The 12616-nt window shown below is 42.6% G+C and overlaps 1 protein-coding gene across 2 annotated transcripts; it reads right to left on the minus strand.

Moving 5' to 3' along the window:
- Positions 1-2084: 2084 nt before the first annotated feature.
- On the minus strand, positions 2085-9605 carry TMEM74 (transmembrane protein 74). Of its 2 annotated transcripts, none has more exons than XM_032762462.2 (2): positions 9505-9605; positions 2085-8436 (listed from the first exon to the last, which is right to left on the minus strand). In XM_032762462.2, exon 2 carries the CDS (start codon positions 8378-8380, stop codon positions 7424-7426), a length of 957 nt encoding a protein of 318 aa, XP_032618353.1. In that variant the 5' UTR covers positions 8381-8436; positions 9505-9605; the 3' UTR covers positions 2085-7423. The 2 variants fall into 2 exon arrangements, with proteins under 2 accessions (XP_032618353.1, XP_032618354.1); XM_032762463.2 differs by having other exon boundaries at positions 2085-8588.
- Positions 9606-12616: the final 3011 nt, after the last annotated feature.

Raw genomic sequence — 12616 nt, forward strand, 5'->3', positions numbered from 1 at the left:
TTCCATTTATTAGCATACATTATGAGAAGTCCTTCAAATATAAAAAGGAGATCAGAATTAGATGAACAGCCCTTTAAGAGCAGTAGACGTGAACTTAGTATTTGTTTCTCGCTAAAAAGCTTTCTAGGTCTTTAAGCTGATGGATTGTCATATCTATAAATACACCGACTTCCTTAATGCTTAATTGCCACAGGATGTACAAAATGGGCTAAATGTAACCCTATAGTGCCATTCTCCTGAGGTCAGAGTTACACCAGGGATTAATGTTATGGTGTCTATTGCAGTAGTAGCCAGGAAACCGAGTCAAGGACCACGGTCCCATCATTTTATGGGTTGAGTTGGAACCTAGTTACGGGTTGAGTTAAAACCTAATTGAGATTGATAGGTGTGAACTCAGCCTTCAACTAATGTAACTGTAAGGATAAACACCTACCCAAGACAAAAGAATTATGTGAACCCACCCAGGAGTTTTTGCTGAGTATTGTTTTGGGTAGGTGGGGGGGAAGGGACGGGGGTGCAGAACATATAAAAACTGGGAGAGTGACAGCTGGAAGGAGCAGCGAAAAGCACGGTTTCTAGAAGAAACCTGGGGAAAGGTTTTTGGGTCAAGGGTGCAGGCTGATAAGAGTGTTCTTGGGGCTGTGAGCAAAAGAAACTGTTTGCTATTCTTTGATTCCTTCTTCATTCAGAGAAACAGAACTTTGCATTCTTTGTAAGTAAATAAAACTACACCAAAGAATTATTTATCACCAATTTCTACTCCCAACTAGAAATTCCTCAGGGCTCCAAACTTTGACTAACCACTTGTGTGAAAAAGGGGAAACAACACAAACAGGTAACAAAGACAGTCCCTGCTCCAGTTTGAATCTAAATCAAGAAGTGGCACTCCTATTTATTTTTTTGGTAGAGTAAAAGCTGCAAGATAGGGCCTTACGATCATGCCTGGGCAAGCCATACAAATTATAGGAAGCAATGTTACAAGGCATGACCCATGTTACATGTCAGTGTGCTTTTGTTTGTGCTGGGTTTAAGTGTCTTTCGCTTCCAGTGAAATCACAAACATAACTCCCATTGACTTGAGTAGTGCGGGATCATGCCTTAAATAGAAGTGTGAAGGAATAACGTTACTGAACATAATCCTTTTAACCAGATGTGTTTGGCAGCATGGAGAGAAAACAACACTATTATATGCAGTTTCAGCAAAGGGAAGAAACAACAGCAAAGACAAAAGATTAATGTTACAATTTTTTTTATTGTACAGTTGTACAGAACACTATTACTGTTATAATAAGGCATCAGATGCACTATTGAAAAGCTCACAATAACTGTAACATTGTCTTTAGCAGTTCAAAATGCAGATTGACAAAATTAAGTTAGTTACTTTCCTATTTGGTAAACACTGGTTATTACAGACAGTTTTTGAAAAGGATTATCAAGATTAAAAACTGTAAACATATTAAAAACAGCAACAACCCAACACAGATTCCTAGGAGAGATTTTAAAATTAGTTCTTCTGTCTGTAGAGGATGGCAGTGAGACGGTAAAGCTGGTTGTCTGTGGAAAAACAGGTAGGTTACCAAAACTTACAATGGAACTAAGGATCATTTTGTGTTAGTCCTTTCTTTGGCGATAGTCTAAGGAGTGGAAAGAAGAGGGATTATTCAGTTTCCAAATGTTTCCAATTTGTTACAAGTCTGTAACTGATGGGCTAAAAAACCAGCAAGAGACTGTTTTAATGGCCATTTAATGTTTTAATGAATTCTGTGTTAATTGCCTTTTAGCCTTTCAAGGTTAGATGTGGTCTGGACCACACACCCACACAGGGAACTAAGGGAAAGAAAGAATTTCTTAATGCCTTAAACAGGCTACTTGGATCTGGGCATGCAGGAGTAAGCAGGTAGGTAGGGAGTAACTTGGACTAGGCAGAGTCTTGGCTCCACTCTGTAGCTGGCCAGGGCAGCTGAGGTGTCACGAGGTGAAGCAGGGGAGCAGGCATCATAATTTTTTGCTGGTATAGGCCAAGAGTAAATTATTACCCTCTTAGGGCATGTCCATACTATAGCTGGGTGGTGATTGCTGGACATACTACACAAGCTTACCCGGGACCCTGGACACATATTCAGGCGACGAGCCCACAATGAAGTCTGTGCTTCACTTTTGTTGCTAAATTAAAGCTTGCTCAAGTATGGCTAGGTGCGCTGCAGTCATACCTCTAACTGCAGGATCGACATACCCTTAGAATGAGGAGGCAGCAAGAAGGGTATTGTCTGAGTCCAATCCTTCCCAAATTTACCAATACTCTTTGGTCAGGCCTGCACCTAAGATCCAGCCCTAACCAATTTGGCCCTCAGGAAAAGTGCCAGATTTACATTCCTGAAGAATGAAGTTTTCTGTCAATCCCTACACTAGGTACAGCATGGGCAACAAGACAGCAAGCTTCCCCCATGCTGCTTCATCAGTGTGCTTCAAATCAGACCAGGAGAAATCCCTTCTGTCTGCAATGAGGTGGTAATTCAATCTCCTCTCCCAGCCAATCCTTGGATCCTCTGCTGAGTCTGCCTGTAAGGGTGCCAATTGTGGTGGCTATTTTTGTGATGTGAACATTTGTCTACTGGGAACTGTTGGGTCACTACCATACTGTACTGTACTAGAACTAGAGATCTAGAAATGACAGGCTTCATTTATATCATCACCAACCCATCTACTGTCAAAGTATCTCACTATGGGGTCAGAGGAAAGTCTGGATAGTTTTGTTTCCTACCTCCCCCTGCATTTCCTTCTCTGGAAGCCTCCTCTCCCCTTCATACAGTAATACCAAGCAAAAAACCCCACATGGGTTATATTATTTATATTTTCAGATTTCTCCCAATTGCATGCATACCGAGACCATTTTATTGGCTTCTTTTTGCCTAAGACGTTCATGGAAAACCCGTGGGTTCATTTTAAAATAATTCCCTCATGATCTGTGAAACGCTTTTACAAAGTGTCAGAAAACATCTCACTTAATAATATGCTGACAATGAAGGGAGTGTTTTCTTTTCTAGTGCTAATAATCTGCAGTAAGGCCTGCCACGGTCTTACAAAAATGTGCGATCTTTACAGCCTCAAAAATTGCTGATCTTTTTCAGATCCTCATGTCGTTATAATATGCACTCCAAGCTTACCCATATGTATAGTTAAAAAATAAATTTTAAAATATCCATCCAAGGTCAAAATTTACAGCTTCTGTTTTAGACTTTTTAACTATAAGACTGAAAAGTCAGAGTGCAGCACCTCCAGTTGGACTCTTCTCCAGTTTAAGGGCTCTCCTCAGACTCAGTGTGACATACAACATTGGCTAGCATCAGTGGGCAAACAGGTTTCTTCACCCTATCAACATCTATGGACAAATAACAGTAGAAGAAAGCTGGATAGGCTCTACCTGCTCAGGCTTCCTAATAAGGGCCACATCATGTCCCCAGAAGCTCTCTCAGCAGCATAGGGGGGAGTAGTAATCCTCCACCCATCATGCCTGTGAGGCTTCACTGGCCCTCAGGTCTGGGCATGTAGGGGTAAGTGAGCTCACACTACTCCCATGGCCATCCCAAAGCAGCAGGGCAGGGGCAGACAGAATGCTGCACCTCCAACTGTCACTGTGAGTCAGCACTGTTTGGGTAGTTATCTGCTACTGGTATGGGTTAGTAGCAGACTGGAGCAAGGGGTGAGCAGGGGAAGAATCCTCCTTCTATGTCTTATAATTCTCAGTGACCCCATTTACCATTCTGCCTGATTCCAATGGGCCAAAACAGCTTCTACCTCCATGTAAGGAGAGTTATTTTTTATTTTAGAAAATTAATCCTGATAAGAACTGGATTAATGATGGCACATCCACGTGGCTGTAGGAGTGCAAGCTCCTCAAATACAGACACTCCTCCCTTTGTGCATTCATTACAATTGCGTTATATCTGCTACCATAAGTGCCAAGCAATGAACTAGGAATAAGTCTACACCGCATGCTAAGTATGAGTCTGTGGGACATAGGCTTGTTGACTCAGTGTGTCCAAGCCCATATTTGAGCATCCAAGCTGCATTGTAAACCTGGATTTACAGTTAGACTGAGTCTCATAGCTGTGCTAGTGCATCCAGACAGCACTACACAGATCTTCTGACTTAGGCTTGACACGTGTCCACACTGCAAAATGACAGGTCTTGGATCTGAGTCACAGTGGGACTCAGGCACTCACCCACTTCCTACAAGGGGCCTAGGACTGGCATCCTGATATTTGCTGACCCAAGCCAGACAGATTTGGGGGCTTGAGTTGGAGCCTGGGGTTAGTGTACAGTGTAGACACACCTTAGAAGGGCAGTTTGCATGGCTTGAGACTTGAAATGCCACCTCTCTACAGGGCCAACATTAAAGCACCAGCACAACATGACATTCCTTACAGATACGCAGTATGCAAACAGCGGAAGACAGGAATGTGTTCTAATCCTTCTGGGTGCTACATCACTGGACACCTTGGAAATTCAAATAGATTCCTTAGGCTGTCCAATCTATTAGCTGCATAAATGCTGCCCCATTTGTATGAGGGGAATCCCAGAGCAAGCACATATGACTCTCTGAACCACAAAGGAGTGAATGCCCAACACAAGTCTGGCATTTGTCTTATGAAGTGATCAGCCAGAGGGAAAGGCACAATAGGCCATTCAGTGTTTTCCCCTCATCATGCCCTCCTGATGCCCACCAAAATAGAGGTGTGAAGGAATGGATTTGCATACCTTTCATATTGAATTAAAACCTCCTTCCAGTCACATGGGACAGCATTAAAAGAAAGACCACAGAAGACAAGCTGATCCACAGACATACTTATTCAGAGCCTAGGAAGGCCCATTAGCAGAGCCCAGTTCAAGTGCATTTTCCCCCTTTCCTGCTCTGAGTCACAAACTGTTGTCAATCTGCTTATAAGAGCACCTTGTGTTTCAAAGCAGATATTTACTCTGAACACACTCTGCAAAGACAGTGTGGGTTACTCTCCATGTGAGAGCAAAGGGTTGCATTCATGATCTTCACTAGTCATGCAAGACTGAGAATTGACAGCTCGTTGGCCAGACTCTGAGGTGACAATGTAAAATCTTAGACTCCAGAATCAGATGAAGGGCTGATTCTCTGTTACCCTGAATCAGTGGAGGTGCAGACTGAGTGGTTTAGTGAACAGCATGCTGGAATGGGACTTAGGAGATGAGCATTCAATTTCCAGCCCTGTCCCTGGTTTTCTGGGTGACCTTGAGCAAATCATGTCAATGCCCCGTGCCTCAGTTTCCCCATCTGTAAAATAGGGACAATGATATTGCCCTCCTCTGTAAAGCACAGTAAAATCTAGGGAGGAAGAGCTCTATAAGAGCTAGGTATTATTACAGTCACTTACACCAGTGCAAAATCACAAAGTGCAAGCCAGTGGAGAATCAGGCCCAAGAACTATAGCATTCAGAGTGTTGCCAGCTCTCTGATTATTTTGTCAGAAGTCTCACGCTATTTGGTGTTTTTCTTCCAGCCCTAGCTCCTGGAGTCAAGTGTTTTCATGAGAATCTCCACTTTCACTCAAAAAAGAAAGTTTCTGTTCCTCATGGCTGTGGAGAGAAGCTTGAAAATGTGACTTGAAGGCACCCCAAAGGCTCAAATCCTAGAAGGCAAATAAGATGCTCAATTTTAAAACTAATTTTATGATTTTTTTGGGTGGGGAGGGTTGATTCATGATTTTTTAATGCTTGGGGCAGACAATACTGTGACAGTCAAGCTATGAATGTCTATTAAAACTCCAGTATCAGAGGGGTAGCCGTGTTAGTCTGGATCTGTAAAAGCAGCAAAGAGTCCTGTGGCACCTTATAGACTAACAGACGTTTAGGAGCATGAGCTTTCATGGGCGAATACCCACTTCGTCGGATGCAAAACTCCATGGCCAAAATGTCAGGGACAGTGCGAACAGATCCCTTAGCCGCTCTTGGTCTTGCCAGTGGATCAGATCATACCTAACCAGTGTATATTAAGAAATCACACTACTGACCAACCTTTTTCATTTTTCCCCCTCAAAATGAAAGTCACAAAAACCCATCTGTTTTAGCATTCCATTGAAGATGTCAGCCAGCCAAGTAAATTCCCTCAGCATTTAATCATTGGCCATTGTGCTACACAGAATTCACTGATCACATCACCTTTCTTTGACCAGCTACTACACTGCATGAAGTCAGTGCCAGGCAGTCTCATTGTTGGGTATCTAACCTTTATTTTCTGACAATTATTTATAGAAGTCTATATTTGAAAAAAATCAAGTAGTTTGATGATTGGTGGAGCATAGAATGCTATTGTTGTGACCCATGGAGAACACAGCCCCTTTTACTTTTTTCACTGGTTGTGAAAGGTGCAGAGTTGGCAGCTTTAGTGGATTAAAATCTATTTTTCAAGGAAATACAGGCAGCCTCAGCACAAGCACAGCCCTGCAACTTGCCTCACACCGCTGTTGCAAAAGAAGTTTCGATCTTGATCCTCTTTCGATCTTTGGCTTCTTTGAGATTCCCAACAAGGAGGTCAACTGGTGTCAATTTATGGCAATTTTTCTATCCCGACATCTGTCCATTTGGAACTAGACTTATTTCACAAAGGCCACAAAAAGCTATCACACGTTATCTATTTTCAGTCACTGCCGATCTAGAGTGAAACTGAACTGCTGATGTAGAGGTGAAAGGCCCTTTTTATCCTATTACCCATGCCCCGAGCTAGTCACTCCCCTGTGCCACACCCATACTTCACATTTTTAATAATCAGCGCTGATTATACAATTACTTGGAGAAAATTGAATGTTTGTGAACTGGAAGGTGGAGAATTCTAAATTAGACATCTGTGTTTTCAATGCATACATGATAAACTACTGGATTTTCTGGGCTTTCATGTCAGGAAAAAAAGGGGTCAGTTTAAAAAAGAAAGTTTAAGAGACTGTCACCCTTAATTGCTGGGATTAAATGCCAGACTTGGTCTCTCCCTTAATATATTACCAAGCAGACTGTTAATAATCCTTATGTAGGCTGTAATAATTAACAGCTTTCAAATCTGGCAGGATGGTAGTGTTTTGTATTGGGGTACTAAGAAATTAAATAGGGGAAAAAGTTTTAAAAATAGGATAAAGGAGATTTGGGGACCCTGGTTATCACAAATTTATTTTTATTCAGTGGTTTAAATAAGAAAGTGTCACTGATATTGATTACATTATCCCTAGCAGGTTTCCCCTAAAAAACAAACGTCCATATAATGCAAACATTCAGTTACAGAGTTTAAGGAAAGACATTTATTGCCAGGCAATTAAACTGCATTACTACCTATCTTTAGCTGTATTTGTTTTCTTTACTAGAACATATTTTCCTGTAGAAATAGTGCCATAAAAATAAGACCATGCTAATTATCTATGGCAAATGCATCTTCTTCTACTAATGATAACTCTAGTGTATTATCATTTGTGCTGGATTTCAGTCTAAAATTGAAAGAACCATACAGCTTTGCAGATTCCTGGGAGGATGCAAATCTATTCCTCCTGTACAACTCCCCTTTCCACATAGACATCATTAATAAACTGGACAGCACCACACCCCCCAGAGTTAAGAGACACAGCCCAGCGATCACACACCTATCCAAGTGAGCCCCAATTCTAGCGCTCTCATTCTCCAGTCGCTCCATCTCCCTGGCTGCTACAGTGTTAGGATCCACAGTCACATCTCTGGGCACCACATAGGAAATAATAACTAGCAAAATCCCACTAACCAGGAACAAGATGGCACTAATGAACCCATAGTCTATAGATGTCCCTGAAGCAACTTCTGATCCAGTATCATCTTCCTCAGATATCAGGGAGGTAGGATCATGAGCCCAATCAGGTGGGATCTCTGTACAGGAGCTATGCTGGGCAGGGGGAACCTGGCAGCAACTCTTCACAGGAGAAGGAGCATTTCTCATATGCTCCAGATTGACATTTTCATCCCTATAAGTAAATGATGTCTCCAGTTCCTGAGCACAGCAGCAGGCTCTCTTCTTTGCTGCTTCCTCTTCTCCATCCAAGTGAGCTGGTTGGCAGTGGGGCTGGATGCTTCTTGAGGCTGCTGCATGCTGCCAGGAGAAGGAGAGGGTAGGAGTGGAGGAAAGGGGTGCTTGGGTGGGACCTGCTGTGGCTGCCCTTTGTATAGACTTGCAGTGTCTTTCGCAGCAGAGAGCTGCCACCGCAGCTGCTGTTCTTGCCCCCATATCGTCCCCATCGCTCTGCTGTTCATAGGGAGGGGCTTGCAAACTCCAGTCCACATTGTTGCACAGATCTGATCGCCTACCCTTCTTGGCGAGGTACAGAAGCTCCATACAAGCCATCAGAACTCCTCTCTAGCAAGCCACGGCTTCTAACCTAAGCCATGCTTCAGGAACCTCTGTCAACAATACAATCAAGCGTTATCACGGTACATGAGCTGTTGCCTCAAAGCAATCTTCTATCCTCTAACCAGTATTTTGCTAGGGATATGGCTTGTTTCAGCTGCTAAATGATTAAACAAATTCCCTCTGACATGTATTTCTTTTCAGTCTGCAAGGGGAAAAATAAACACATCTCATGATGCATTAAGAAATCTATAGAAAAGTAACAAACATCTCATACATTATTCTTCCTCTCACAACTGTTCCAGGGGAAAATAGCAAATGCGATTGTTTTAATCAAGCATTTAAAACTGCAATCCTCTTGCAGATCCAAAATCTATTAGGGACTTTAATCAACCTTTGACACCAATATCCAATTAAGGCAATAAGCCATCTAAAATAAAAAGGATAATCATAGTTACCACCTATAAAAATGTAAGAGCACAGAGTTATCATTTTATTTATAAAAAGCAAACAACTTTTTTTCTTTTCTTTTTAAAGAAAGCCTAAATTTGAATTCAGAGTAATTAGAAAGACACAGGCAAATCCCATGTAGCTCAGTAATCCAAGATCTATATTCTCTGGTGGAAATTTGATAATCCCCGGGGGAAAGCAGTGCTTTCCGATAGCAGATCTCCAGTTTGATTAAGAGCATTTGGAATGAGATTATGCCTCAAAGACTGATGACTCAGAGACGGATGTTACTTCTCCATCTACAATTAATTAATTATAAAAAGAAAGAAAAACTTGAAGCCAGATGCCTTGTTTGTTAAAGAAATTTCTGCTACAGACTAAATACATATAGGGTTTTTTAAAAATCTCTACTGGACAGTGCTCAATCATGGGGCTTTGCACTGTCCAAGCAGGAATCTGCTGAGTTATAAAACGCAAGCTACATAATCACACAGAGTATTTGGATTCAAGTATATTTGGGTGACACAACTGATCAAGGGCTAAGAAGCATCTTTTTAGAGGTACTATCCTTTAGGGTTTTAACTACCAAGTGCAGACATGATAACCAAGCCCCATTGCACAGGCAGCAGCTCATCTTCCCTGCAGAATGCCCATATTCCCGGCGCACATACCTCTCTCTTATGTTTGCATCCATTTGGCAGATGATTGTTGCATTTCCTAGGCTGCTCTCTGAAAGTCTAACAGAGAAGCACTTGTAGCCCTCCACGCTCCACCTTCCTGCTGCCTCTGCCGGAGGCTGGGGAAGGGAGTGGGAGAAGAGGCGAGAGCGTGCCGGCTGGGAGGGGCACCCACGCTGCCTTCTGGGAGATGTAGTCTTAATACAAAGGGACTATTAATCAAGCAAGGATGGGCATTAAGCAACATTTGTCACACAGAAAGGACAACATGGAGTAAGAGACGGGACCAATGGACTGGACATATAATGAGACTTATGATGCTAGCACAATAATAGCCTGGATAAAAAAAAAAATCTGCTTTAAAGAGATAACTAGGCCTGGCTGTAGGAATCTACTACTGCATCTGAATGCAATACACTGACAACAGAGAGGACTGGATTCTCCATTCTGGCCAAACTGTGCTCAGTAGGGATGGAATGTATACATGATTTAAAGCCTCTTGGCGGCTCTCCTAGTCTCAGCAGTGGTCATTGCCTGACCATCCTTGGTGCAAATCAGAGCAACCTATGCTCCGCTGTGTGGGGTATTGAAAACTTAGATTTGTAAGGGGTTTCCTGGTCCAGCTTGCAGGCTAGGGAGCTCCATCATCTGAGTCTTTCAGCAGTCAGGCTGGTGAATTTTACCTCTATGTTTGAGGGAGCAGTCAGCTGTGTCATCTTCTGTTTAGGGGCTCTTGTGTGTTATAAGTCTAAATTATAAAAAAAATAAAGTAGTGCTATTGTTGTATTTGTGTGTGAGGAACACGTGAATCGCTCACAGTCAGCGGTAACAATGAACTCTCTTATTTTGTTTTTGTCACTAACAGGAACTGCCCCCAAGCAAGGAGGAAGCTGAACTGAACCCTGATCGATTCCCTTCCTCTCTAGATAACAACTCATGGTTACTAACAGCAGTGCCCTTGGTGAATGCAGAATGGGGGAGGCAGTTGCTATCCTGGGGCACAGGGATCCGGCTGTGCAGTAGCATCCGAGGGCTGGTGGTACTGAAATGAACCCCTAGCAGCCCAGCACCACGGGGGAGGGATGGGGGAAGAGGGAATCTGTGCTGCTGTTGATGCTGGACAGGGGTGCCTGGTCCCTGCGCACCTGCCTGCTCCGGCCTGCAATGGCAACTCCCTCCTAGGGACCCTGGGGGGAGGGGAGAAGGTCTGTATGTAGAGCAGAGAGGGGAAAACCCTTAAATCCCTTCCCACAGCACATGGTCCCACCACTGGGTGCCTGCAGTGTTGGAAGTTTTGTCCCTCTGTATGGGTATATATAAAATCACGGCCTGCTACTCTTAATTTCCCACTTCAAACCATTTATGCATAACAATCTAACCCTTAAGTGCCCATTTCATTTCAAGTGACCGTGTCCTCCAATCTTTTCCATGTTACCCCATCCGTTTAACAATCTGTCCCATTTTGTATTTAGCTCAGACACTGCTTCCTTCCCCAGAACTAAAGAAGAGCGCTGGGTAGCTAGAAATCTTAAATCCTCCACCAACAGAAGTTGGTCCAGTAAAAGATATTATCTCACCTACCTTATCTCTCTCAGATCCTGGGACCAACATGGCTATAACAGTGCAAACATGTACTACTGAAATGCAATACACTTTTTTATTAGCTGTTACCACTCAAGACAGAGATCTTGGAGACATTGTGGATAATTCTCTGAAAACATCCACTCAATGTGCAGCGGCAGTCAAAAAAGCTAAAAATGCTGGGAATCATTAGGAAAGGGATAGATAAAAAGATAGAAAATATCATATTGCCTCTATATAAATCCCTGGTATGCCCACATCTTGAATACTGTGTGCAGATCTGGTTGCCCCATCTCAAAAAAGATATATTGGAATTGGAAAAGATACAGAAAAGGGCAACAAAAATTATTAGGGTATGGAACAGCTTCCATTTGAGGAGAGATTATTAAGACTGGGACTGTCCAGCTTGGAAAATAGATGACTAGGGGTAGGGTATGATCGAGGTCTATAACATTATGACTGGTGTATAGAAAGTAAATAAGGAAGTGTTAATTACTCCTTCTCATAACACAAGAATTAGGAGTTACCAAATTAAATTAGTAGGCAGCAGGTTTAAAACAAACAAAATAAAGTATTTCTTCACACAATGCACAGTCAACCTGTGGAACTCATTACCAGAGGATGCTGTGAAGGCCAAGACTATAACAGGGTTCAAAAAAGAACTAGGTAAGTTCAGGGATGCAAAACCATGCACTGAAGTGTCCCTAGCCTCCGTTTGCCAGAAGCTGGAAATGGGCAACAGGGGATGATTATCTGTTCTGTTCTTTCCCTCTGAAGCATTCGGCATTGGCCACTGCCAGAAGACAGAATACAGGGTTAGATAGACCACTAGTCTCACCGAGTATGGCTGTTCTTATGTTCAAACAATCTTTTCCCCCCCAAGAACAAAGCTTGTCAAGAACAAAAATGTAGAGCTCAGCAGCATTAGTAGCTCACTCATTTCAAAAGAAATTTAGAGGGGACATTGGTGTATACCATGAACATAAGCTGTAGCAGCTCCCGAAGAGCCAGTCCACAGCCAAGAATAGTCAGAGTGAAGCACACTCTGATCACATGCACCTCCTGCCCAGCATGCTGCCTGTGCCCTGACTTTGAAAGGAGCTGGTGTATAAGTATTCCACCTGATCCGTATCACCAGGAAACATGCCAGAGGTATTTCCCCCCATGGGGAGTCCCCACAGATTGGTGCAGCATAAAGAGACTGGAGCATAGTATAGAAACTATTCCATGGCTTTTTGTTTGTTCCTTTTGCATCAAACTCCACATATTATTAGGTATGTTAAATTGGCCAGGGAGGCAATAACTAGGGTTAGTGAGAAACATTTAACTAGAAAAGAAATGTCACGATTTATGTATAGTGTTGTCAAGACTATTTTGAAGAACACAAAAAATTCTGAAGATGGAAAATAAGACTATTGCATACACTGAGAGAAAATAAAGTGATGCAATTTTTGTGCTTAAAGGATGTCAGTATTTATGGTACCAAGCAAATATTTGGACATCTTCCTACTCAAAGAAGTGTCAG

This window comes from Chelonoidis abingdonii, chromosome 2 (assembly GCF_003597395.2).
Source record: "Chelonoidis abingdonii isolate Lonesome George chromosome 2, CheloAbing_2.0, whole genome shotgun sequence".
NCBI classification, from domain to species: Eukaryota; Metazoa; Chordata; order Testudines; family Testudinidae; genus Chelonoidis; species Chelonoidis abingdonii.